This window comes from Fusarium pseudograminearum, chromosome 1, assembly GCF_000303195.2.
Source record: "Fusarium pseudograminearum CS3096 chromosome 1, whole genome shotgun sequence".
Taxonomy (NCBI): Eukaryota; Fungi; Ascomycota; class Sordariomycetes; order Hypocreales; family Nectriaceae; genus Fusarium; species Fusarium pseudograminearum.
The window spans coordinates 5,572,936-5,598,735 of NC_031951.1; the positions used below are offsets into that span (position 1 = coordinate 5,572,936).

At 48.6% G+C, this 25,800-nt stretch overlaps 12 protein-coding genes across 12 annotated transcripts; 3 read left to right on the forward strand and 9 right to left on the reverse strand.

Moving 5' to 3' along the window:
* Positions 1-196: 196 nt before the first annotated feature.
* FPSE_11445 (uncharacterized protein) lies at positions 197-1,789 on the reverse strand (the record flags this gene model as incomplete). The annotated part of the gene is made up of 2 exons (XM_009264562.1): positions 197-547; positions 596-1,789. The coding sequence occupies 2 exons, from the start codon at positions 1,787-1,789 to the stop codon at positions 197-199; spliced, it is 1,545 nt and encodes a 514-aa protein (XP_009262837.1).
* A 705-nt stretch (positions 1,790-2,494) lies between these two features.
* On the reverse strand, positions 2,495-4,105 carry FPSE_11444 (uncharacterized protein; the record flags this gene model as incomplete). The annotated part of the gene is made up of 1 exon (XM_009264561.1): positions 2,495-4,105. One exon carries the CDS (start codon positions 4,103-4,105, stop codon positions 2,495-2,497), a length of 1,611 nt encoding a protein of 536 aa, XP_009262836.1.
* Positions 4,106-5,374: 1,269 nt separating this feature from the next.
* On the forward strand, positions 5,375-5,926 carry FPSE_11443 (uncharacterized protein; the record flags this gene model as incomplete). The annotated part of the gene is made up of 1 exon (XM_009264560.1): positions 5,375-5,926. The coding sequence occupies one exon, from the start codon at positions 5,375-5,377 to the stop codon at positions 5,924-5,926; it is 552 nt and encodes a 183-aa protein (XP_009262835.1).
* A 378-nt stretch (positions 5,927-6,304) lies between these two features.
* Positions 6,305-7,131, reverse strand: FPSE_11442 (uncharacterized protein; the record flags this gene model as incomplete). The annotated part of the gene is made up of 4 exons (XM_009264559.1): positions 6,305-6,352; positions 6,589-6,686; positions 6,875-6,991; positions 7,041-7,131. 4 exons carry the CDS (start codon positions 7,129-7,131, stop codon positions 6,305-6,307), a joined length of 354 nt encoding a protein of 117 aa, XP_009262834.1.
* A 546-nt stretch (positions 7,132-7,677) lies between these two features.
* Positions 7,678-9,817, forward strand: FPSE_11441 (uncharacterized protein; the record flags this gene model as incomplete). Its single annotated transcript, XM_009264558.1, has 4 exons — positions 7,678-8,605; positions 8,650-9,070; positions 9,119-9,410; positions 9,461-9,817. 4 exons carry the CDS (start codon positions 7,678-7,680, stop codon positions 9,815-9,817), a joined length of 1,998 nt encoding a protein of 665 aa, XP_009262833.1.
* FPSE_11440 (uncharacterized protein) lies at positions 9,800-10,783 on the reverse strand (the record flags this gene model as incomplete). The annotated part of the gene is made up of 1 exon (XM_009264557.1): positions 9,800-10,783. The coding sequence occupies one exon, from the start codon at positions 10,781-10,783 to the stop codon at positions 9,800-9,802; it is 984 nt and encodes a 327-aa protein (XP_009262832.1).
* A 3,374-nt stretch (positions 10,784-14,157) lies between these two features.
* FPSE_11439 (uncharacterized protein) lies at positions 14,158-16,171 on the forward strand (the record flags this gene model as incomplete). Its single annotated transcript, XM_009264556.1, has 3 exons — positions 14,158-14,336; positions 14,610-15,201; positions 15,254-16,171. The coding sequence occupies 3 exons, from the start codon at positions 14,158-14,160 to the stop codon at positions 16,169-16,171; spliced, it is 1,689 nt and encodes a 562-aa protein (XP_009262831.1).
* A 515-nt stretch (positions 16,172-16,686) lies between these two features.
* Positions 16,687-17,310, reverse strand: FPSE_11438 (uncharacterized protein; the record flags this gene model as incomplete). Its single annotated transcript, XM_009264555.1, has 1 exon — positions 16,687-17,310. One exon carries the CDS (start codon positions 17,308-17,310, stop codon positions 16,687-16,689), a length of 624 nt encoding a protein of 207 aa, XP_009262830.1.
* Positions 17,311-18,253: 943 nt separating this feature from the next.
* FPSE_11437 (uncharacterized protein) lies at positions 18,254-18,925 on the reverse strand (the record flags this gene model as incomplete). The annotated part of the gene is made up of 1 exon (XM_009264554.1): positions 18,254-18,925. The coding sequence occupies one exon, from the start codon at positions 18,923-18,925 to the stop codon at positions 18,254-18,256; it is 672 nt and encodes a 223-aa protein (XP_009262829.1).
* Positions 18,926-19,679: 754 nt separating this feature from the next.
* On the reverse strand, positions 19,680-22,268 carry FPSE_11436 (uncharacterized protein; the record flags this gene model as incomplete). Its single annotated transcript, XM_009264553.1, has 1 exon — positions 19,680-22,268. One exon carries the CDS (start codon positions 22,266-22,268, stop codon positions 19,680-19,682), a length of 2,589 nt encoding a protein of 862 aa, XP_009262828.1.
* A 754-nt stretch (positions 22,269-23,022) lies between these two features.
* On the reverse strand, positions 23,023-24,957 carry FPSE_11435 (uncharacterized protein; the record flags this gene model as incomplete). The annotated part of the gene is made up of 1 exon (XM_009264552.1): positions 23,023-24,957. One exon carries the CDS (start codon positions 24,955-24,957, stop codon positions 23,023-23,025), a length of 1,935 nt encoding a protein of 644 aa, XP_009262827.1.
* A 284-nt stretch (positions 24,958-25,241) lies between these two features.
* FPSE_11434 (uncharacterized protein) lies at positions 25,242-25,618 on the reverse strand (the record flags this gene model as incomplete). Its single annotated transcript, XM_009264551.1, has 3 exons — positions 25,242-25,418; positions 25,472-25,535; positions 25,602-25,618. The coding sequence occupies 3 exons, from the start codon at positions 25,616-25,618 to the stop codon at positions 25,242-25,244; spliced, it is 258 nt and encodes an 85-aa protein (XP_009262826.1).
* Between the last annotated feature and the right edge of the window lie 182 nt (positions 25,619-25,800).

The window sequence follows — 25,800 nt, forward strand, 5'->3', positions numbered from 1 at the left end:
TGCATGTTCGTCTGGTAGAAACCATTTACGTAAAGATACAACATAAGCAAGATTCCCCGGATTATGCAGCCGGTTGTCCAACGTTTACCGACATAATCTGGGGTTGAATCCGAGGTTCACGATGAGAGGCATTTACTCAGAAACGAGTTCATCAATTGCTAACTAAATGACATCATCATAATATATCCCAACTAGTCTAGTAAGAGTAACGGAAGTTGGGGTTCTCGAAATCAGTGAGATCCTGCAACGCGGCATTCTCGTCTTCAATAACGGGTCCTTGCTCATCACGAAGACGGTTTCGACGGATGAGCACAAATCGCAGAATGATGGCAATTACAACTTGGCCTGCTACACAGCCAATGATGAGCTTGCAGCCGGTCTGGTAAATAGGTGCTTCAGAACCAACCCAGCCGTGAGGACCGATGATGTTGCCGATACAGTAGGCTAGGAAGACGAAAGCTGTGGCAGTGGTACGCTTTGTGTAACCACCAACGTTTGAAGCGGGCATTTGGAGAGCGACAATAAGAGCACCGACGAAAGATGCGCACTGAGTATGTTAGTAAGATATAAACAAAGATTAGGTTGGGAGACATACCATGTAGTAACCAGCGAGTAAACCACCCTTGTTGCTTCGAGGAAGTTGCCAGAAGAGGTTCACAGCAATAAGTGTAGGGATAAGCCAAACACACATGACAATCGTTCGCACATTCTTAAACTTGGACGCCACATAAGGACCAGTGAACATGAAGATGGCGTTGCAAGCACCGTAAGGGATACCGTACGCTGTAGTGAGCAGCGCATCATGTGTAAAGCCCTTGACAATAAGCTTTGAGAAGTTGGCAATACCACCGTTGATGATCTCGTTGAGAAGAACATAGAAGAACAACAACCAAATCTGCATATCAGAGAAAACCTCGCGGATCTGGTTCCACTTGATCTTGCGGTTAAACACACCCGTCTTGTTCCTCGCGCTTTGCGCAATAAGCATGGCGCGCTCCTCGATGGTGTACCGCTTAGCAGTAAGGATGTTGTTGGGCAGGAAGAAGAACAGAACGACGCCCCAGCAGATGGTCATTCCGCCGCAGAGCACGTAGATGGTGCGCCACACGGCCCAGCCCTTTGCTTGACCGACGCCGTAGAAGAGAATGCCGCCGAACATGGCGCCGAATCCGTTGAAGCAGTAGAAGAGACCTGCGCGGGAGGGCTGCGTCTCACGACGGAACCATTGCGATACGATAAGCATAAAGGCTGGTGTGATAACAGCTTCAAAGGTACCGAGGAGGAAGCGGCATATGGCGAGGCCGGTGAAGTTGTGGCATGCTGCTGTGAGGCAGAGAATGGCACCCCAAATGATGACGAAACTGCTCACGACTGTGCCTGTGGGGAGACGCTGGGTGAGGTACGATGCTGGCCACTCGGCGACGAGGTAGGCAAAGTAGAAGATTGATGCCATCCAGGAGTATTCGTCAGGTGTCATTCCTGTGGTTGTGAACAGATCAAAGACGGCTGAGTAGCCCAACGCCTGCTTGTCGACGTATTGGAGGAGGTATGTACCGCAAAGAAGAGGCATCAAAGACCAGTCAACTTTTCGGCGGAGTTTCTTGAGAGCTTCCTCATCGGCCATGAGCTCGTTCAGTCGAGAGTGAGGAATGCCATGTTGTTGGAGAAACAGCTCTGCTTCATCGAGGTCTTCGACGGTGCCTTGCTTAATATCGGCTTCGACATCATGAGTGTCAAAGGGTTGCATCTTCTTGACGTCTAATGCGTCCTGAGCTGAAAACGTTGCCATGATGAAGAGATGTAGAGGGGTTCAACCAGGTGGAAATGATTGCAAGACCTGCCTGGACATTGCAAAAAAGGAGCGGCAAGGTGCCCTTTTTGAACTTGGGAGCTTGTCCCATGAGGGGGGGCGATAAACAAGCTGTTGCGATTCATGGTTGACCCTCGTCCTTGGATCCGGGGAAGCGCTAGGGTAGTGGATACGACGATACTGAATTGATAAAGTCCCAGTGGAGAAGTGATAGAGAGAGGAAACGATACTAGATACCGCTAGACGAGATAGCTACAGTGTGTGCGGGGATGGAGATGGGCTGATGGTTACTCTGTAGGGCGTGTGTTATCTGTCAAGCGAGGACAAGGTTTTACCGAATTGGGTGGTGGGACTTTTCCGCGGGAAAGTTGTTAGCACTATAACACTCACTAAGTATAGAGAAGTAAACTGAATGAGGTAGTACGGAGGCTAGAATTTGAATGCGAGATAGGATGCCATCGTGGTAGATTGAGACCAGATAGTAATCAACCATCTTGGCCATGATATCGAAATCAAGATAGAGAATAAATCGCATGATTGAAGGGTCAATGTTTAGATAGTGACTTGAAATACGCCATGACTGAATGATTCGGCCATCAAAAGTATGTACCTACTGTATTTACTTTACTCTCTCACACTTTTAGACTCCCAAACACCAACAAACTACAGCTTCGACTTGTCATCTCACAAACTCCAAATCCTCCTTCCAGCAAACCACGTCTCCTTAATCTCAGCCTTGAGCAAAGTCTTTGCATCCCACTCCATATCTGCCACGACAAGATCCGCAATCTTGCCCACCTCCAGACTTCCCACTCTATCATCCTGAAAGACACTCTTGGCCGCACCCTGCGAACCTGCAACCACCGCTTCGCAAACACCGAGCTTGAAGTGCTCGTTGACTACCTCCTCGCACTCTGGTTCTCTGGCGGAACGTCGTGTTGCCGCGACGTAGATGTTGTGCAATGGGTTCCACGGCGCTGTGGGACTGTCACTGCCCAGCGCGAGAAGAGCGCCTGAGTCGGCGAACTCGCGGTATGCAAAGGCGCGGTCACGACGGGACGAGATGAGACGTGGCCAGGCGCGCAGAATAGCTGGGTCTGCGTGCACGGGTTGAATAGATGCTGTAAGACCCAGCTTGCCTAGTCGCTTCGCATCTTCTGGCTTGGACACTTCCAAGTGTTCGATTCTGTGTCGCGCACCAGGCTTGCCGTGCTTCTCGAGCAAGTCTACTGCCATTGTAATAGCCGCATCACCAATTGCGTGAAGGGCGATTTGGATTCCTGCTTCGGCTGCTTGTTTGACGACAGGCTCAAGATCCTCTCTGGACCAGAACGGCGGTGGTGATGGAGCCGCGGAATATGGCTCGGAGAGGTATGCCGTGCAGGCATCGATGATACCATCGCAGATGATCTTGATACCTGCGATACGAAGATCAGGTGAGATTTCCTTGCTGTACTGCTTGGCCAACTCAATTGCTCGGGATACTTGTTTCTCGCGCTCCTCTGGTTTATCAGAAGGTTTGACGATCCAGTATGCTGTGACGCGCATTGCAGCATCGGGATGTCGTCTCTTGAGCTCAACAAGGGATTCCCATGAGTATTCATCCATGGCCATTTCTATTATTCCCGTGTATCCTGCGGCGTGGTAGGCTTGGAAGGCTGCGAGCATGCACTCGATGCGCTCCTCGTTAGAGGCGAGCTGTGCAAGCGTGGGCCAAACAATTGTCAGGATACATGCTTCGCTAAGAACTCCTGATGGACGGCCGTTCTCGTCCCTTTCGATGATTCCGCCTTGAGGATCTGCCATGTCGGCGACCTTCATCTCTGCCAGACCTGCTGAATTGCACCATGTCGAGTGCATGTCCTTTGTATCGACATAGATGGGCCTCTCATCAATCTCATCCAGAATCTTGTAGTTTACGCCGTCGGGGGTCATGGAGTGCATCCAACCCTTGGCCATGATTCTAGGAACATCCGGGTTGGCTTTTGCGTAAGTGCGCAGTTCGTGCAAGATATCATCCAGATTCTTGCAGTGCTCCAGAGCAATCTTGCGAAGAGACTGGCCCAGCAGGAGGAGGTGCATGTGGCCATCTACAAAGCCTGGAAGGACTGTCTTTCCGTTGAGATCCTGCGTGTCGACAACATCCTCTGTCTTGACCTGTTCTGCGACATGCTCCTTTGTGCCGATGGCTTGGATGATACCGTCTTTGACATACATGCTCTCTGCAAAGGTAGGCTCGTCTGCCAAGCTGGCGACGGCCCTGGAGAGGATCTTGCCATTTATGAATAAAGACATTGTGCGTGTTTGTGATGTGCTAATAGAAGAAAAGAAAGAAATGATTCAGCTGCCTGTTTAGTACTTATAGTCTACTTCTGGTCGCCTCTTTCGGATGAGGGTGGGCCGCTTGGGTGGGCTACAGTGCATATCATCAGATGGTATCCAATGCGGCCATGATTACACTGCAGGGTTAATGCGAATATGATATGGCAGATTATAATAGGTTGTCTTGCAGTCTAGTAACAGCCCAAATATCTCACTCTTTTCTATTAATTATCGTGATATTCACATTCTCTTCGAATGATACCTCGGTCTTGAATCAGCAACTCATAAGACCCTGGACCAGCATCGTCACTTTTGAACGACATGATTGGTTGTTCCGGATTCTTCAGCGGGACTGTGAAAATCGCTCATGGGGAGATGATCTTATCTGATTCAACGTCATCGGCCGATAGCGGATCTAGACTAAATATGTACTTGATCGCCGAGGTCCAGACTGACATGAAGAAGGGTTCATCTGTCTTGTATGTCCATACATTGAACAGCGTAACGTGACGTCTTTGGAACCGACCACCCGGATCGACATGTTCGTTACCAGAGCATCGGAGTTGCGGGGTACATGTTATAGTTTAAACCTGACACTTTGACTTATATGCTGTTATCTACACAACACAACGTGACTAGGAGTTAACTGTTCTTTCAAGCATGTGCACCTTGGTATAGCGGATAGAAATACGTTGCTGAATATCTGTCAATTTTATTAGCTTCAGTCTTGGCCTGACAGAACTTCCAACTGGTCGAGCAGTGAAAGTGGATGTCATGGCGTTCATCATTCTTGAACCCTACTTCAACATAGAAACCCATTCGAGGGGAAACGAATATCTGTACTCTTTAAACAAATAAATGACCCAAGTCATCTGTTTTCAACCATACCTATACTGCTCAAGGTTTGGAGTTGTGTCTCAAGTGACCATAATCTTTGGTCAATATGCCCTCTACCAACGCGGGGAGCTTAAAACCATCGACATAAAATTCGGTATTATACTTTACTGCAGTGCATTTGACACATTTCTCAACATAAAACGGCGTCCGCCTGATTTACTAAGATAAAACAACCTTTACAGCATCAAGGTGTTCTTTGATGTTCGAGTATAAATTGTCCATGTTCGTCTCAACCTTCCTTTGTTCTCTCTTCCCTACTGGATCTACTAATTCTTCTTTATCCACGCCAAATCACTTCGGTGTACCATCCACTATTCATTCTCTTCTTGACCAAGCACCACTACAATGCGTGTCCTCGAGTTCGACTGCGGGTTCAGTGTCTACCCACCCCTCGACCCCAACGACCCCAACACCATCGACCTCTACAAAGCCTTCCTCACCACCGTGTCTGCCAAATTCGAAGGCAGCGTCGAACCGTCTGCTCTGAGCGCCGATAAACGTATCCTCATCACCCCCGAAACCCCTCGTCCAGACCACGCCTCCATCTCGCCCGCCAACGCAGCAGCATTCTACTGCTTCATGCTCCACGGACTGCCCAAGATTCCCGCCGACGCTGCACACTGCGATAAGTTCCTAGGCTTCAGCCTCTCTTTCAGACACAATGATGACTGGAGTAAGGAGACTGTCGAGGAATACCTTAGGGAGGTGTATGTCATTGCTGTCAACCACTTTGGGGATAGGGTCAGGTACTGGCATGGGTTGTATGGTAGAAGATCCAATAAGCAGTGGGGATATTACACTCGGGATGATATAGATGCGGCGGAGGATCTGGTGAGGAAGGCTCTTGTCAGGAAGCCTGATGGGAAGGAGCGTAAAGATGGGCATATTATTGCATGAGAGGGAATTCTTCTGGTTGGCCTATGGCACGGCCAGAACACATCTCCCAATGGCTGGACTGAGTTATGCAACTCTGGGAACTCGACAAGTGCAAGTCAACGAGATTCTATGTCTAGTCGTTATGGGACATACACTACGATACCAGTTCTGGCACGTGCTGCCTCTAATCATACGAACATCTTTGAAGTCATTATACATGCCCCCGTAACATTGACCAAGTCTTTATGCACCCCAGGCGCTAACTCATTCCTAACATGATACACGTGCAGGCCACTTTCTTCTCATTCCCGGCGCCTAAGCTCTCAAGATATCCCTAGTGCTGACCAAAAACTGCCATTGATCTACGGGTAGATGGATGCTGCTATAGCAAATCATCAACTAGAAGCGCGGCCATGTAATTGACACGAGTGCGATATCGGATAAAGCCTAAGACGGTCGGATTTAAAGGATTATAAGAAGGAATATTACGCCCGCAACTACCGGAGTCTCGGCAGGCTTGCGCAACAGATATAAGCATGACGGTGAATAGACTACCGGTATAAGTGGTAAAGATCATGGATGATATTCCTTCGAAACGTGTCTTTCATCACAAGATTGCCACTTCTTGAGCGGCATTCGCTCAAGTTCAATTCCTAAATCTTTGTCGGTATTCCGACTCTTACCACACTACCAAGTTCCAGACAATCCGTGTGGTCAACAGGCTGTACTAAAGGCTGACACTGGACAACATCAATCAATCCTTCGGCGACGAGACTAAGCACTATTTCAATAAACAAAATGTATCATTCAAACACGGGTATATCTCAAGCTACAAAAATAAGCCAACAAATTATTGATTGGTGTGTTCCAATCAGTCCAGATCCTCCAGGTCATGCACCATTTATAGCAGAGCTACTGTCGACATATTAGCATGTGTCTTGTCAATTGGCTAGTGATTATTGTACTGACCTGATCGCGCTTCCCAGGACTTGTATGGGTCGGCCGGCTTCTTTGTAGGGTCGACGGAACCAGAAAGCTTCCTCTGGATCTTTTCCTTGAGGGATGGTTTGTAAGTTGTTTCAAGACCTGGATATGTTAGATTGTGACTTGAAGAGGTAGAGACTTGTAATCGTACCAGGCTTTGTACTTGTTGAAAGCTTGGAAGTGTCAACGAGGGTTGTCTCGGAGACGTTGGAAGTCTTGTATGTAGCTGAGAGTGAAGACATGTTGAAGTTTGTATAAAGGTATTGAAGTAGTAATACTGTAAATCAAGTAATATTGAATGCTCAATGTCTTGGATTGAATTGGATTATGATGTATATCGAATTGATGGTGGAGGGGGGCATCTAGATCTACTTATACTCAACTCGACTCAGATGACTCGGCTTGACTTTTATCTGCTTCATCAGCCGCAGCCCGCAATTTGAGTCACAGCGACGGTGAGTACGCCCTTAATTCGATGTCCAAACTGTCAGCCCTGCAGCCAAACGACTCCGTCTCCGAGTGACACATTCCGCACTGCGATGGCTTCGGCGTGCTCAATCAAGACAAACCCCTGTAAGCCGAGCTGAACTATGTGGGGAAATGTTGCATACCGAAGTGATTAGCTCCAGCCGAGTCTCTATTTTTCAAGCCGAGACCGTTAATCTTTAAGCCGACATACACTATTTTCAAGCCGAGACCGTGAACTTTCAAGCCGAACATACACTATTTCCAAGCCGAAACCGAGATTTATAATCAACGACTTCAAAAGCAACACATTGAATTGCATCATGGCCGATGCCCCTCTTCTTCGACGCTTAAATGGTCGTCCCCAGGCTTGCGATCCATGTCGAGCGCGGAAAGTCGCGTGCGATCATGGCCAGCCCACCTGTTCTCGGTGCGAGAAACGCAAAGAGTCGTGCGTCTACACCATCTCGGAGCCAAGAGTCAAGAAGCAGCGGCTTCGGTCTCCAAGCCAAGTAATCGCAGCTTCAACAAGTACAGTCACATCTACAAACACAGTCGCATCTACACACACAATTTCACCTTCAAACACAACTGCTGCAGCAGAGTCCACGTCAACTCCCTCACCTTCGCTAGCACCTGGTTATCTTGGCTTCACTAGTCACAATGCAGTCTTTGAGGAAACAAGGAATAGTCTCTCGCTCATCCATGGCCCTGCGCTCGAGATTGAGCCAAGTCCGAGGAGGCCGCCGAAGACGAGGGCTTGTTTGATTGAGATGCCATCTCATCTTCGCGAGATGTGCCTCTACGTTCTCCGTAACCTGCCCGGTCCTCGCGACGATGTCATGCCCAATAAACTTCACTGTCGTGTCGACGACTGGATGTTTATGGTCATTGAAGATATCCTGCATACGCTTCAGCAGGACTGGAGCGAGTACCTTGCTACAAGGGAAGATGCGCAGCTGGAGGAGATGGCGTTGTGTATCAGTAACAACACCTCGAGGCCCATTCGGGATGAGCATTCAAGTGCCAAGGCTTGGACCGATCAGTTCACGGGGAGTAACATTCGTTGGGAATCCATCGGACTTATCTGGACTTATTGGAATGGCGCACCTGGTATGGAAGCTGCAGCTGTGAACAAGTGTTTGGGCTCTTGTGTCGAGCTTGTTCGTCATTTTACGACTGCTAATGATATACTTCTTTATTTATGCTATCGCAGAACAACCATCGAGTCTCTAGTAACAGGCGACGCTGGTAAGTTTATTCGCTCCGAGCCTCCTTCATCGCTAATATCACAGGTTTAACGTGCTGGAGCTATGCCGCCGAGACAGTTGCTCTTCTAACATTTCTCGGTCTTCACGTCGGTGTGGAAGACCCAAACTACGTGCCCTCTCTATGCTCAGAGCATAAGCGTCGCATAACAGCCCGGGTCTATGCCCTCGACAAAGTCCTCGTCTCCTTCACAGGCCGACCGCCACTTCTTAGTCATCGCTACTTTTCGGGTCCTCTGGCGATTGACATAGATGATCAAGATCTAATGGATGGCGACGCTGCGATCAAGCGCGCCATGTCGAGGCTAGACGATAACGGGTTTCGTCCTGATGGAGAGTTGCTCGGTGCGGCGTTAATAAGGGCGCGTGTGCAGATTGCGCTTATCAAGGGTGAACTTCTTGAGATGGCGTTGGCGAGTAGTGTGAAAGCGACCTTTGAACGACTGGCGTAAGTTTTGAAGGTAATTATGTCTAAGAGTTTTATTAACTTGCACAGTGAGATTAAGACACGCTGCGAACGAACATACGAGCGATTCCCCCGAAATCTCATCCATCGGCCAGACGAACTAGATGATCCGAACTGCAACGTAGAGAATGTCTACGTGAGGATACTTGTTCGATTGGAGCATCTGCAAAATTTGTTCTTTGCCGAGAGATTGTCGCTCCGTTTGGAACACGTTGATGAGAACAGATTGCTGGTGATTAGCTTTGAGATGGTCTGTTTAACGCTTTTGTTCTGGACACATCAAGATCGCTTCGCTGGAGTACGACGAGACTTTGAATGGCTGGTAAGTACAACAATTCTTACTATCGCATTATGTCCTGCTAACATATGTAGTTGATGGCCTTTGCGGCACCAGGAGGAGGCATCCTCTGCCTCGAACTGCTCCGTCCAACATTCCGCGGCACACACCCCGACTGTCCGAAACTCAGCCGCTCAGCGATAATACAAAAGCTCAGTCTTCTCATCGGTTTCCTCGACTGGGTTCGACCGCCAGCTCCCAACGCAGACCTATGCGCTGACTGCAAAGCTGTTTTGCAAGGTGTACTGGACCATAACCTTAACGCTCCCATCGCAGGCGGTGGAGCGCTGGATACGCTGGATTGGGATATCCCGACGCAGTTGGACTTTAATTTTGATCTTTTGGATACGTTTGATTGGTTACGGCCCGAGGTACTAAACATGCCCGCTTGAAGTTAGGAACGCTTGGATGGATGTGTTGGTTTGGTCGGGTTGTTCGAGATGAAGCCAGTGGCTGGTGTCGAGACTGACAGTTTGGAGATTTGGAGCCCAAGATGAAAGCATTTCTTTCTGCTGGGTCATTGACTCTCGGGGGAGAGAAGGTACGATGAAAAGAACTGACTGTTGGATTTTGAAGTTTTCGAACCCTTTCTCATCTGGCGCAAAGAGGTTATCCTTCCACATGCGATACCACCGGCAAACGCCCTTGTATCCATCCGGTGAACCAAAGGCCTTGAGGTGGGCCTCTTGAAGGTCCTGAGTGTACCACGATGCGATGGTAAGTCTGCGATTCTCTCGTACAAAGTCATGCATCTTCCCGAGAGGATGAAACCACTCCTCCCACGCCTCCCGATCACGACAGAACATCAGACTCATCGCAGCCTCAGCGTTTTTCTCAAGAATAGTCTGGGAGTCGAGATCCGCTAGCCAGGGAATGTATCCGAGCATCTCGTAGCCTAGCATTTGCTTGGTCATCTGGTTGATCATGTCTACATTAAAGGGTGTTGCAAGCGGCGGCGGTCCGACAGCGATAAAAACGAGTGATTCCCATCGCGATGGATGATACGCTGCTATTCTAGATAGCAGCGTCGCGCCAAAGTCGTGACCTACTCCCACAGCGGTCTTTAACTTAAGATGGTCCAAAAGCTCGATGACTTCATCACTCATTGGCTTGAGGCGATACTGGGCAACATGGTCGGGTTTGCTGGTCTCTCCGTAACCGAGCATGTCAAGCGCAACAACTCCATATCCCTGGGAAGAGAAATGACGAATTTGATGGAGCCAGTCGTTGAGGGTGGATGGGAAGCCGTGGAGGAAGAGGAGGGTTGTGGTGCGGGATGTGGGTTGGATGGAGATGAAGGAGTACGTGTTGCCGCTGTGGGCTGTGAATGTATTACGTGGAGGCAAGTTGGGTGTCATTTTGAGATTTCAAGATGGTTAGGAATTATTCAAGGTCAAATGAAGCAATCGCGATGCGGAAGTGGTAGTTGGAGATTTATATCGTCATGCGGAAAGTTATCGGGGACTTGTTGTTGGTCTATGGTTCACTGGTGCGAGAGCCTCATCACCATTTCCAGCCCATCAAAATTAATAAATACGTACTTTCTTCCAAAACTTCTTTGAAGATTAAAACCCGCCATAGTATCATACTCACATACTTTGTCAATATCACAAAATAAAAAATATATTTTACTGATGGCTTTCGGTATGTGAGTTGCGTAGCATCGCCGGTCTGTCGGAAGTTAGTTTGCACATGTAAATAAATATCCGATGAGATAGCTTTGACCAACCACTGCATTAACACAGAATATAAACCTTGAACAGCTGAAATAGAATCTTTCGTAAGCCCAAGCCTTCTGCAAAAGTCAATAGGTGCCGTATTCGTTCATGCGGTCCACAAAAGCAGGACTCTCAAACATATTCACGCAGATGATGCTCGTTTATAAAAAGCCGCCACCCACCCTGAAGCAGAGTGACGTCGTGGCATGTCGCTGTGTATCACGTTGACAGCAGCGAGTCAAAGGGGGTTGTTGTCTATCATACGCGTAACTGAGCGGTTGATTGATGTGGAACTGAGTCTAGGATAGAATGTAGGATAAGCCAATATTTACCAGGAGGCATGTCTTGTCTATCGATATTACGTTGGATGTGTCTCAGCTCAGTTAATATAGCTTGAAAGTGTCATTCTTACCTTACTCTTACTCTTACTGTAACTACCCTAGAGCCAGGGACTCTGTCAAGTCAAGGTATAGACCTACAGATAAGATAAGAACACTCGGAATGGCAACGTGGGGGACCCTCGAGACCCTTTGGCTCGTCTTGTGGCCCAGAGTTAATCTTGACACGTTATTTCTTGCGCACGGGATTGGACGCCAGAAACCGGATCTAATCTAACCTCGCATCAGGACAAGGGTTGAGAAAAGCTTAGCTTGCCTTGAATAGTTTGCACACCCCCTTTTCCCTTTTTTGTTTTGTATTTTTCCGGTACGAAAAAAAGCAAGGAAGACGAAAAAAGGCCTCACCCGATTTCTTTAATTTCTGGGCCGACGCCATCCCCTTCCAACGGCGCAGCAAAAAGAAAACAAGACTTCAATCCATGTGGAGTTTAGTCTGGAATAGCTTATGCGGAGAGCTGCTTTTAGATGCCAAGATTGGTATGGGGGCACTCTGTCTGTGTCTCTGTAGGTATCTGTAAATGAATGGACGATGAAGAGAGAGAGAACTTTGGTTCAATGGTTCGATTCGTGGCATGTTGCATCCTTTTAGTTGGCTGTTTACCTTATTGCCTAGGCCAAAAGTCAATAGTCTAGCCAAGTTGGCAATCTTAGATCACGACAAGCGCCCCTTTTTAATGTCGTTCCTGGCGGTTGAAGTTTGTTAACCCACGTGCATGTTTGATGCGGTATGGACTATGGACACAGACAATGTTTTACACGTAATCTCGTCAACTGACGAATATTCCATTTATTCGAGAAGCCGGCCCCAAAAAGCGAAAACAACCCCTTTTGACTTTTTTACGAGATCTGGGCTGCAGAACTGGGAACGAAGCGAAGCGACCCGGGTACGGATAACAATATCAATACCTGGTCCGATGGAGGATACATCAAAATTACGCGTACCATTGGCGACCGGGAACCTCGCCGGTCTTTTGTTTTTACTGGTCAGATTACAGCGGGCGCTTTGCTCTCTTCGCACTCGCAGCCCGCGGGCGGAGGCTAACTTAAAACCCCAGGGCCTGAATTTCAGGGTCTTGTGGGTCACTTGCAACGCCCCCCCTGCTGCGTATGGCCCTTCCCAGCGGAGGTGACCCCCTAGAGAAGAACCCCTGTGGAGCAAAGAGACACAAGAGAGGGGGGCTGAGGAGAAGGGGATTTTTCGTATCAACAGGACTAGAGACTAGACCTCGGAGGGGGGTTGACTGCCCGATTACGCGTTGAGTCTTTTATCCTGGTCATCGTACATAGTTGGTACTACTCGTTTAAGAGTGGTACGCGTACGGATACTGACTTTCCTCTGAATATCCGTATCTATGTGGATGAATTCATGGAATGGTCAGCGCTACAGCTACAGCTACGTATGGGTATGGATGTCTATTATTATCGGCTCCATATCTCAAACAAATCTCTGCCAAACAATGCAGAGCAACCGTTACACAGGCACACTCAGGTACAGACAAGACAAGTCATAAAAAACTCTACATAGTACAGAGTCATGGGTTACATTAAGCTACTTTTTCTAGAACTCAATCAAGGTTTTCTCTCTTTGGCCGCCCGAAACCGAGCAACTGTCACTACCTGCCACCGCCTGCCACTGTCACATGGCTAGCAGCTAGTCTACTAGAGGTAGGAGAACAAGGTCTCGGTCTAGATCAACAGACAGACCCAGATTCTCTTGTTTCAAGCGTCAAAGTTACTCTCCACTAAAAGAGGCGACTTCTCCTTCTCCTTCTCCGCAGGCCCTTCGGTCAGGAACCAGTTTTAATATGTGGTCCATTCAATACAGAAATCTTGGCTACAGACCGTCTCTTGGTTAGCGCAACAAGGGTTATGGACGATGCTCATCTCTCTTTCTTTCTCTCTTACCTTCCCCTTTCCTGTTTGCTGTCTTTCGTGCCTCTGTCCAGCAGATTTGACGTATGTTGCACAACTATCTCGGACAAGGATTCTGACTACTTTTGCAGACCAACATGCACCCTCTGCAGTTATAGCACTCTAGATGATCCTTTGAGGGGCCTTGGCCCGTTCGTTCGCAGGGTCCCCAATTAAAAGCTAACCTTGGATAGAGCTAATCGTTTGACGTGCCCCGGGTTGAAGAGTCGACTAGTATTAGCTGGATTGCCATGGATCACAAAACGGTATGCTGTACAAATCGACTGCGCCCATTCGTTGGCTTTGGTGGTGGTACAGAAACGATGGAGCGAACCACTGGCTCTGGGGGCGTAGCTTGAGTAAGAGGCGAGAATACAGGTAATTATGGACTGGACATCATACACCCGTAGCATGTAGGTAGCTCGCTGTGCCCCTGATTGATTCACGACTATTTATCTCTTGTGCTGCCTCGGCTGTTTTGCTCTGTCGCTGCCCTTTTTCGCTTTCTGATTGCTCTTCACTTTTCGCTCTTTCTCTTTTTCTATCCTGCAGTAATTTGCAGCTCCTCCTTCTCTTGTAATCACCCGCGAAAGCTTCCCCCCCACACTACTCCAGCACCTGAAGCTTCTTGTCGCAGCCGACATTCCTTTTCCAGCACACAATAATAATCACATACTCGCTGCGAAACGATTACGATAATCCAAAATGAGTCGCGATAATGTCTTGACCGCAGCGGCGGTTGAGCGACTGATCGCCGACGGTCAAACAATTGTTGTTTTCGAAGAGTCGATCCTCAAGCTCGATGGTTGGATGGAGAGACATCCTGGTGGTCGATTGGCTGTCCTGCACATGGTTGGCCGCGATGCGACAGACGAAATGAAAGCGTAAGTTTTATACCAAAGAACAAAGAAAGAGGTGTTGTGGTCGAGGTCGAGGTCGAGGTCAAAGTCGAGGTTGAGGTTATACACACCAACGACACTACACCAAAAAGAGAAAACCACCATGATGCACATTTACAACACCCCATTGGACGCCCTGTCAGACGAGACGACCCGAAATGCATATGCATTGCAAGCGCGGGGTTGATCAAAGTCAAAGCGACATAAACTACCCTCCATTACATCTCATCAGATTATTAATAACATTTTTGCCCACAGTTACCACTCCGAGTCGACACTACGAACAATGAAGGCCTATCGGATTGGCCGGAAGCAAGGCCCTTGGACGAACCGCACACCACCAATTAGAGGTGGCATCTTTCGCAAAGACGCCCCCGAAGAGGTCGAATTGTCCGATTCCGCTTGTTCAGACACTGAAGAGAGTCTTGCCAACAGCAGCATTCTTGACGACGCAGCCAGTTCTGCTTCCTCCGCCACCGACGATGTCGTAGTTAGCGGAGGAGATGATATCCTCAAGGTTGAGGGCCTCAGACACCGATCCGCTACCATCAAGAGCGAGCCCAACAGCAAGCGATCCGCCATCCTCAGGGTCGCAAACGCTGGTGTTGCGCGTGAGATCCAGACTGACCTGGAAAACTACCCCCCACCTGAGGATACCAAGGTGCAAACCGACATTAGACGCAAGTACCAGCTGCTTCACGACAGAATCCGAGATGAGGGCTTGTACCAGTGTCCTTATGTCGAGTACGGAAAGGAGTTGGCTCGCTACACCACCTTGTTCGCTCTCTTTGGTACTTTGTTCTACAACCAGTGGTACATCACTTCTGCTATCTTCCTGGGATTGTTCTGGGTATGTAATTTGTTATTGTCATTCTCAAGAAAAGAAACTAATTTATCTACAGCATCAAATCATGTTTTCAGCACACGATGCTGGCCATCTCGCCATCACATCCAACTTTGTAGCTGACACCTTGATTGGTATGTTCGTTGCCGATTTCTGCTGTGGTCTTTCCATCGGTTGGTGGAAGAGCAGCCACAACGTTCACCATCTGGTCACAAACGCACCTGAGCATGATCCCGATATTCAGAACGTCCCTCTCTTCGCCACATGCCCTTCTTTCTTCAAGTCTCTCCACTCGACCTACTACGATTTCACCTTTATCTGGGACGCCGCCGCCGATTTCCTCGTCCCCTTCCAGAAGTACACCTACTACCCCGTCATGGGCATTGCGCGATTCAACCTGTACCTCCTCTCGTGGCTGCACGTTTTGTCTAAGAAGTCGTCTCAGCTTGGAAAGAGCCGCGCCTGGTGGATCCGACCTACTGAGATCGCCTTTATGTGCTGCTACTGGTTCCTCTTCGGCTACTGTCTTCTCTGGCGCAGCCTTCCCGACTGGACCACCCGTGTTCTCTTCGTGCTCGTCTCGCACATCATCACCATGCCTCTCCACGTCCAGATCACCCTTTCTCACTGGGGAATGTCCACTGTCGACCTTGGCGAGACCGAATCCTTTGCTCAGCGCCAGCTCCGAACCACCATGGATGTCGACTGCCCTGCATGGATGGACTTTGTTCACGGAGGTCTTCAGTTCCAGGCTGTCCACCATCTCTTCCCCCGTCTGCCGCGCCACAACCTTCGCAAGGCTCAGCAAATGATCCGCGAGTTCTGCGCCGACACTGGTGTTCCTTACTCCATCCTTAACTTCACCGACGGAAACCGAAAGGTTCTCGGTCGTCTTCAGGATGTGAGTGACCAGCTTGACATTATGATCAAGTGCCAGCAACACATGGCCCGAACTGGAGAGAGTGGTCTACACTAGATGCGTTGATAATATTTTTCACTTTTGCGATTCTTAGACTAGACAAGCATATCAGAGCGAGTGCGATTTCCTTCATATGGCAGTAACAAAAAAGCAATAGAATTCTGTCTACTCATTCCTAATACTCCTGCGTGACCTAAACTCCCGTCCCTGATATCTTACAAAACACATTTGCCAATGTGTGTACAGACTCATAATGAAAAATGAAAACAGCCATGGTTGGCCCAGTACCGTCAAGGTAGAAAAACAACCATACACCCCGATACCTAATCAAGGTAAAAAAGTTCTGTTTGTTGTCATATGTTAGACAACGAGCGTAGAACATATGCCAGAGAAAGAGTACTTACGTTGGCCTACAACCATAAAGTCGCAACGTGGTCCTGTACGTTGTGCCATGCTTCTTATGCCGCCCCCACCGGTTCAGTGGTCCAGATAAGGTAGGAAAGTTCTGCTTGTTGCCATGTGTTAGCTAAAGAGCGTTGAACATGTGCCAGAGAAAGAGTACTTACACTGGTTCATCGCCAAGAGGCGGGAATATAGTGGTTTACCCGTGTCATGATTTGTACTTCCAACTGCTTGACTGGGTCAAGCACTCGTAGGTCAGCCCCTGCGAGAACAAGCAACACGCACACTGCCCGTGCTTTGACCACATTGCGCCGGCTCTCAGCACCGCGGCGGTAGGCATAGGCCAAGGGGGGAGTGGACTGTCCAGACGCAGCCTCAGCCGCGGTTGTATTGGGGTTGGCCCCGTTGATCAATAGGAGCTTGATAGCCTCTATGTGCAGGCGTTGCATGGCCTCGCGAAGAGGCCGCCACCCGCCTACTACATAGTAGGTTTCGTCCCCCCAACGATGGGTACCATTATCCCTGGGAAGGTAACAGTCGACAGGCGCCCCTAGCTGATTCAAGCAGCGGTGGATAGTCGCGATGTTGCCTGTAGCGCATCCGAAGCGCAAGGGGATCCAGAATCGGTTCTTCATGCGCTCGTACAACTCCTGAATGAAGAATTTGTACAAGCCCTTGCACGTTCGGAGGAAACGAACTGCGTCGCGGAGAGGTAGCAGGGGGAAGATCTTGACCAGAACGTCGGCAGGGAGCTCGGTCAGGAGGCGGGTGGTCATGACCTGAGATGATGCCATGTTGGCTAGAGTCGTGTGATTTGTCAAGGTTGAAGGAAGAGTGTATCGGCCAGTTGGGAGATCGCTGAAGAAGGAGGTTATGGAAGAAGAAAGAAAAGGAAGAAAGCAGAGCCTCTATCAGAGGAATATCTAGGCAAACACACAAGGTGGATACCTCGAGAGTGAATACAATACAATGCAAGTGCCTGGCAAGTGTCTGGCAGTGGCAGAATGTTGATGCAGTCGATGCACGGGGAAATTATTGGCCAGTTGGTGTTAGCGTTATGCAAGAGCAAACGGAGTTTGATGAGCAGAGAGATTCTGGTACGGTTACTGTTATCGAGTTCAGTTGAGGTGCTTTGGTAAGGAGTTGGCTAATGGAGGAGAGATTGACACTCCGGGGCAGCTGGTGGCTTTGATACTGTAGACGAATACGCATTGATGTGGATTACAAGGTATTATTCATTTGAAAACATTTACGGATATTTTGGATAATAGACTAGAACTATGGCATAATATTTCGTTCCATGTGAAGAGTATTTACGTGGAAGAATAGGTACGGACGCGCAGATGTATGGATGGGAATGTAGAAAGGAGAAAGTGTGAAAGACAATATGGTGGATGATAATGCAGCCTTGATCATCTAAACAATCCCTCGCTCGGCGGGATAATGGAATAAAACCATCTGAATTCACTTTTACCGTTGCTAAAATGCAAAAGCACCAAAGTCTAGGCACATTTGTAAAAAGATAGGGGGTTCAGATGATGGCTCTGAACTGGCGATGTAGTCTCGGAGTGCTCAACACCTGAATAAAGAGGCCAAATTGACAAGTTGCAAAACATATCACAATGCAAGACATGGAGATTGAAGGAGATAATTACTTGAAAATGAATAAAATTATTACTATGGCATAGATAACTTGGAAACGCAACGCTAAAAGACACAAAACCACCACGAAGCATTCTAACAAACCGGATGAAGAAGACAACTCTGCAAACCGTATTGTATCCAATCCAGATGCTCTTTATCAAGACCCAAATAAAGCGACTTCTCATCAGCACCCGCATCACGAAGTAGTTGAATGATCATCCTCCCCGCCCACCACCACTCCTCACGACCCGGCATCACGAATCCCAACTCATGCCACTTCTTCGGAATCCGCCACTCAGGCAAACCCGGCATAAGCACCGACTGAACCGCCAACTGCAGAGGAGAGTCAAAAACCATGGGCATTTCCACATCGTGATCACCTACATAGTTCGGATCTGCGCCGCGCGCGAGAAGCCACTGCACGACGTTGACTTGATAGAACTGAATAGCCGTGTACAGAGATCTGTTGAAGAGCTCTTGGACACGGTGGCCGATGCTGTGGGCTTCGGCTTGGAAGATGCGTTCGAGGGTGAGGATGTTGCCGTCGCGGCAGGCTTCGTAGATGTGTGCGCCGGCGAGGGATGGGAATTTGGAGGCTTGTTTGTAGATTTCGGTGATGAGGGTGTTGTAGAGGGGGATGCAGGTGCGGGCGAGACTGAACTTGGATTGGAAGGTGTCGGTGAGGTCTAGGATGGCGAAGAGGATCTCTGGGGGCATGGTGAGGAGTTTGGAGGGAGCCGTGGTGGATTGTGTGAACGATTCCATTGTGGAGTAAGTCTCTTTTTCGCGTAACTCGAATTAATATATTTTATGACTTTTTATGATGAACTGGGAAAACATCCCTTTTTAATCTGCTGCTATCTTGGGTTGTTCTGGCCATCTTGTTCAGAATATGCACTTTGGGAAGCGTCTGTTCAGCCGAGCTGTTCGAGCTACCCGACTACAAGCCTTTGTATTCTCGAGAACGCCGAACGTCAACAAAGAAGACTAAAATGGCTCAAGTCCCGAACAATGCGCCATCATCGATCTGCTTTGGGGGCACAAAGGAAGGCATGGGAACATGAATAATGGAGCTGGCCAACATCTGACGACGGATTGGATCATCACGAGAGAATACATTATCATTACCGATTTATCGAAAAGCAACCGACAGCAAATTGGAGGTCTCGAGTCGACATGGGATTTCTAAACGCCCTCGAAGCCAGGCAATAATCTTCCATAGCAGAGTTGCCCGCAAACCAGCACAGTCGCCCTTTTCCTTACAGAGATCATTATACAGATTAATCATGCCATCACCGACCAAAAGGACCAAGAAACAGCTCGAAATATTAGCTCTCTAGCTTTGACATCTCGGCAGTCTTCTGGCAGTCTAATATCCTTGCACTGTCGCAGGAAAGCCCCTCGTCAGCTGCCACAGCAGATGAATGGCCTGATGGAAAACCCTCCGCAGATATGCATCCGTTCACTGTCACAATAATTCGAAAACTAATTCAGAAAGCAGGCGCGATTGAGCTATTGACTATACACCAAAGTGAACGAAAGGAATCCAGTAGAGCGGCTCCGTGCCATCATCATCATCGTCGCAGGCTATAATGTCTCTCCCGCCGTTTCTTCGAATCTCTGGGGATCTTTGCTTCTTCCTTCTGGCTACACCTCCGCGACTTCCACCATCAGTAAATTTCCTCGACCATGCATCCCGAAGGCGACGTGCTGCCGCATGCAATCCACGACTGACAGCGTCGTCTGTGATCCCTTGATGCTTGATATTCTCATAGAGTACCCTTGCCATCTCGACACAGGACTCGTCATTAACTTCCCACAATGTACCTATCACATGTCGGAATCCCGCGAGTTGACATGCACTGATCAAGTGGATGCCTTCGTCTGAGAACCTATCATTGTCCATACGACCTGTCCCGCAGGCTGACAGGTATGCAAGGAATGGTGGATTGTCGTGCAGTTTAGTATCAAATAGCGAAGTAACTGTGAATGGATCACTTCTCGAATCGTTGAGCAAGAGCCTGCTGTTTAAAGGATCTTTGTCATCGCTTTGGCCATGGCCTGCAAAGTGGAAGATAGTGCAGTCGCGTAAATGAGGGACGATATCCCGTTTTTGCTTTCCAGGCTGCAGTGGACGAAGGGACATTGATCTGCAAATATCGCCCACAAGAGAAACCTCCTTGGAAGCGAAAGGTAGCATTGAGCTGCAACCTTTTGTGGTTTCCATCGCGACGAGCAGAGCATAAGGAGATTTGTGTACTGCAATCCTCCTTCTTCGGCTTTGGATGATGGACTTTATAGAGGAGCTGTAAGATGATACAGTCCTGTCAAGAACCGTTTCAGAGGTCCCAGGGTAGTAGTCACCAGCGGCGTGGATCGCGAACCTGCTGAGACTACCAGTCGGTATCCACCATAGATGAGGCCATTTACCGTCTTTTGGTATAGCTTTGTAGCCGAGATAGTCCAATACCGGTTTCGCTGTGGTTTCCCACAGCCAGCGGAGGACTTTGGGCGATCCAAGAGCATTAGATGGCTTCCTGCTCAAGCCGCTCGAAGCTGGGTTTGTCAAAGGTCCATCCCATCCCATATTGGATACGAAAGCCTCCCAGATGTTATAATTGCTGTTGGATACAGGCCCTTGTGGCAACGGACCGGAAGGCTGGACAGAAGGTAGGCCGGGTTCAGCCATATAAGCGTCTTCCACGGCCGACAGTGTAAGTTTGGGTAGGGGTAATAGATGAAGTCGGTCAGGCTTGACGATGATCGCGTCGCATCGGAACTGGCTCACGTTGATAACAACTATGGGGCCCTTTTGAGCCGCTGCCCTCATTGCTGTTTCTGAGGGTGGTAGAAGATAGTCTTCAAAGCCAGGCTGCTTGCGGATTTTGGCGAGTAAGTCGTCCAGCATCTTGTCAGCTTTCTTCCGAAGAATTGACTCGGCCTCCCAAGTCTCCTCAGGATCTTCCAGGGAATCGTTGTACTTTAGCGGAAAGTCGAGTGCGGCCCGAATCCTGTCCAGTTCCTCTGCATACTGCGGGTGCTGAGCCTTTAAGCTCGCGCGATCAGTCCTCATCTCCTCCATTGACTGAGAAAGCAACCCTCTACCCCGTTCAAGTATGGCCAAGACTACGTCAAGACCCTTCCCCGCATTCAGGGCCATGGCGGCAGCATCAGATGCTAATCCGGAAACCTTGCCCAACATGTGTAATTTGTCTGAATGTTGATGTGACCGGAATATGAGTTTTGGAAACAGGGCAACCGCATTGGTAGCGACATTGAAGGCTAGATTCCAGTCTTTGAGGTCGGCACAGTAGGGCAGAGCATCGTCAGCTGCCTGGATCCGCCGGAGGGTTGGCGACTGTTCTGCGCGGAGAGCGGCGACGTGACATTTGATACACTCTTGGAGCCCGCTGTTTGTCCCAGCCAAGTGGTATTTGTGGCCCAGATGAGTCCCCAAGTTCTTCAATCGACCAGCCAGTCTCGGGTGATGCTTTGGTGTCAATGCCACAGCTTCCCGGCTTGCTGATATAGCATCCTCAATATATCTTTGAACTTTGGGGTCAGACTTAGACCCAGCCCTCCAATGCAAGTGACCCAAGGCGACGCTAAGTTTGTCCAAGAGCGTAGCACGTAACGGGTTACGTTTATCCATCATATTCAGAGCTTTACGAGTGCAGTCCACTGCCTCATGAAGGTCCGATTTGAAACCCTTGGCATAGTACCTGTCTATCAGCAGACTTCCTAGGTTCCCCCAAAACAAGGGCAAAGCTGGGTCATCATCTCCGCACGCGTCTATCGAGTCTCTAGCGACTAGGACGGCCTTGAGAAGATCGGGTACAGACTTTTGTCTTATATATCTGTCGTGAAGTTGGGAAGAAAGGCTATGCACAATTCGACCTCTGTTTGGATCATCGTCTGGCGATGCTCTGACAGCTATGCGTAGAAGTTCGATACCTTCGTCAAGGTAATCTGTTGCACCAGTTGCCGAGTACTTTCTGTTGAGCTGTTTGGCAAGGCGAGCTAGGCGTGATGGTCGGTCTGGCGAGTGCTTAGGAATAGCGTCGGCAGCTTGCCTTGCTTTCTGGATTGTTTGTGTTATGGAGTCCATGTTTCTCGTTATTCCGTAAACAACAAGAGGCAACAATTCAGAACTTCTACTTGGATTAAATATGTTCTGATAGTGGGAGTGTCTCAGGCATAGACTGCAAGGATTAGAGGTCTCATGTAAGTAAACGCCCGTTGACGATTACCTGAAACGAGCAAGCATTATAAACGCCGCGATAGAGCATCTTTTTAACCGCGCGCCATAATACTGTCCCTGTAACAATTGACGCTGTCGTAAATTAGCCATTTTGTATTGTTTGTTGTATAATAATAGCAATGCTAAAGCTTACGCTGTGACAGTTTTTGCCGGACCTTGCGTACAAAGTGGACTTGGACGAATGCGACCTAATTCACCATGAGGGTTTCTGTCAGGGTCATTCTGAAGATCTAAAATTATCTCGTTAGGTGGTAAATTCTGCTCTCTGTAATTTTCACCCTGTCATTGTGATTGAGCACTATGATCCTTGTAAGTCCGTAAGCGCCAGACCCAACATCTGGCTCGTTAGTACCGGGGACAGACTTGAGTGTATTGCGCCCGTTCAAAAAAGAGATATATTAAGAAAATTTTACCTACGCCTATGCGTAATTAGTAAAAGATATCCGGGGGAATGGCGTCAAACGAAGACACGATAGAGAAACTGATTAGTTCCTTTATTGACTAAAGATTCTGAGCTTGACTGGAACGTGACTGGATGCATTATGGGGAACTAAGATAAGAATGAGAAAGACACACCATTCTCAATCGCTAGTGACCTCTTCTAAAGTACCGGTATCGAGGTACGCACTGGAAAATTGAAGGCCATCCACCCCTGGGCTTCCTTGATGGTTGTTCGATGTTCATCAACTACCGGCTTTTTCGGCGAACCCCTAATCTTAGGAAGCTCCAACATGTCAAAAGACGTGGGGTGAGATGTCACAATCACCTTCAAAATATCCTCGCACTGCCTTGAACCCATCGCCCTCATTTCCTTGGGCACCATAGTCCTCATCTTCTTGCTGAACTTTCCTGTGAATTGGTCCCCGAATGTCTGCGGAGGAAGCACTGCAGTCCCGTAGAACACGTCTTCTACTTGCCAGAAAGGGCCAAGGTTGAATATGTGTAGGTATAGTTCTTCGGGACATTTGTTTTGCACAATTAGCTCGAACATATACTTGTTGTGGGTATCTTCTTCGACGTCAACGACGTTGTCTGGTGTGAAGATGTCTGCGGTTCGAGTTTTTATGCTGACCTCAAATAAAGATCGAAACTTGGCGGATACAGAATCATTTTTGAGTGTCTTTACAAATTCGTATCGCACTATGTGTTCGAATAGAGCAGCAACGTCTTCTGGACCAACAACGCCTCGTTGCAACACTGGGATATTATCGAGTTGCTGACCGTGTTTGTTGTATATTTTGTACTCATCACCAATAACCTGCAGAGTAAGCCAAGCAGGGCGTCCTTCTGAAGCACGGTATGCCGCAAGTGAATAACTCCGAAAAGCTGCAATCCACTCTTCAGGTTTGGGAACCTCGTCACTCAGAGTTATAGGGAAATCATGGAAGCACTGCCTGGACTGAGGCTCAGCAACGAACTTAGTCTCGGTTATCTTCCTCCCATCCGTAAGATGCAGCACAGATGTGAGAGGTCCGAGGTTGCTGATTCTAGCAGCTATCACATTATTGTGTAATGCGATGTTGTTATCGACCACCCCAGAGGGATACAGAATGAAGTCATCCCCTTCTCTGAACCCATGCGCTTGTCCAGCTTCTAGAGTAAAAGTTTCTTGTTTACTCTTGTAGGCCGGTATGACAGTACGTGTCGTTGTGAGGGTGTGCGGTCCGAAGAACTCTTGATTCTTATTTCCATACAGGGCCGGGGTCTGCTCCAGTTCGTTTGCCTTGAAACTTGGCAAAAGACGATAGAAGACGTCCCGGTGTCTCTTATTTACCCCAAAGTTCTGGAGGCTGCGTGCTAGAAAGAAGGATAATGCACCATGTTCCACTCCGGCCTGGATGACCTCTGTTGCCTCTTCGTGTGGACCGCAGGCTGCGAGAATAGCATAACCATTCGGATCGATTAGCCAACTAGGTTGCATAGATACATCTCTGTAACCGGAAGGGGTTTGCTCAGTGGTCTCAGCAGCCTCGGAAGGCTCATCATGACCAGCGACAAATGTTTCAGCGTCGAAGGGAAGGAATCGAACATTTTTGCGTTCCAACCGATAGATACTCGCAGCAAAGCAGCAATCCAGAACAAGGGTAACGACTAATCCCTTGTTCACCATGGCATTGAGTGCTATAGCCAGTCTGTGACCACCAAGTGGCTGGACCATAGTCGCATCTTTGTTCAGTAAAGCAAGTGCCAGGTCTCCAGTCCCGTGGTCAGAAAATTCGCTCATTGGCGCTATTCTGGTGCCATGTCCTGAGAAATGGATATAAACACAGTGGCCAGGCTGTGCAGTCGCCGTGACTTCTCTAATAGCAGCTGTCACATTGCTGTGAGTTGGCCAGAGAACAGGATCCTCCTCTGGCCTAGGCTTGTCGGGTTGCGAGCTCGTAGTAGCAGTGAAGCATTTGATGTTTATTGGAATAGTATGTCGCTCAAGCACTGACTTGATCTGTTGGACATCTCGTACACAGCCATTCAAGGGTCTGTCTGGATAGGCATTTATTCCTACCAGGATGGCGTGATGAGTCGGTTGGTTTGTCATGATGGTAAGGATTGAGAATTGTGTACAAGTAATCGTCTCATTGTAAATCCTGTTCTGCTCCACGGAGCGAGGAAAATCCAGCTTATGACAGGGATATATGGACGGTCACTTCTCTGTAATCACATTTCCAGCCGCACAGCCTGATTGTCTAAATCACAAGACCTGTCATCTTTTGCATGGCCCCCATCCAAGCCAGAAACTGTACTGCGGCCCAAAGACCTGCATATCGTTCATCCACTTCAAAGGCCCCGCGCCAATGCCACCCTGCCCCCTCCCTCTGTACTCTAATTGGCTTCCAGTTCGTCAACGCTTATCATCGCATTGTTTTGGAAGGGCCTTCCATCACTGTAACAGAGAGCACACTTTCTGCCTACTGGTGGTGTTGCTACAAGGAAAGGCCCATCGCGAGACCCGTCACTTCGGAGGTAATAGACGCTGTCTCCAACGGTGAACTCGGGCATCTAGGAAGAATTTTAGTTAATCTAGCAGTTACAACAAGTGGATCGATTCATACCTGCATGTACGCGCTCACATGCGGGCGCTTGTGGCCGGGGATGATTTCGGACGAATCATGGTTTCTAAATCACACAGCATGTTAGATCAACCAACATACGTTGGTGCCGATCAGTAAATAAACCACTTACTCTTCGTTGTTGGACATGTTGACTGTAAATTACAACTGCAAGAGTCCTGATCAACTTCTAGTGGGATGTCGGCACATACATATATATGCTTCGCCTCGCCTTCACACTGGACATCCTAACGTGTTGTCAGATCATTGGCTGCGAAACGCCATTTTGCATATTGATAAATCCCTCGCCATATTTCGTAAGATTACATGCA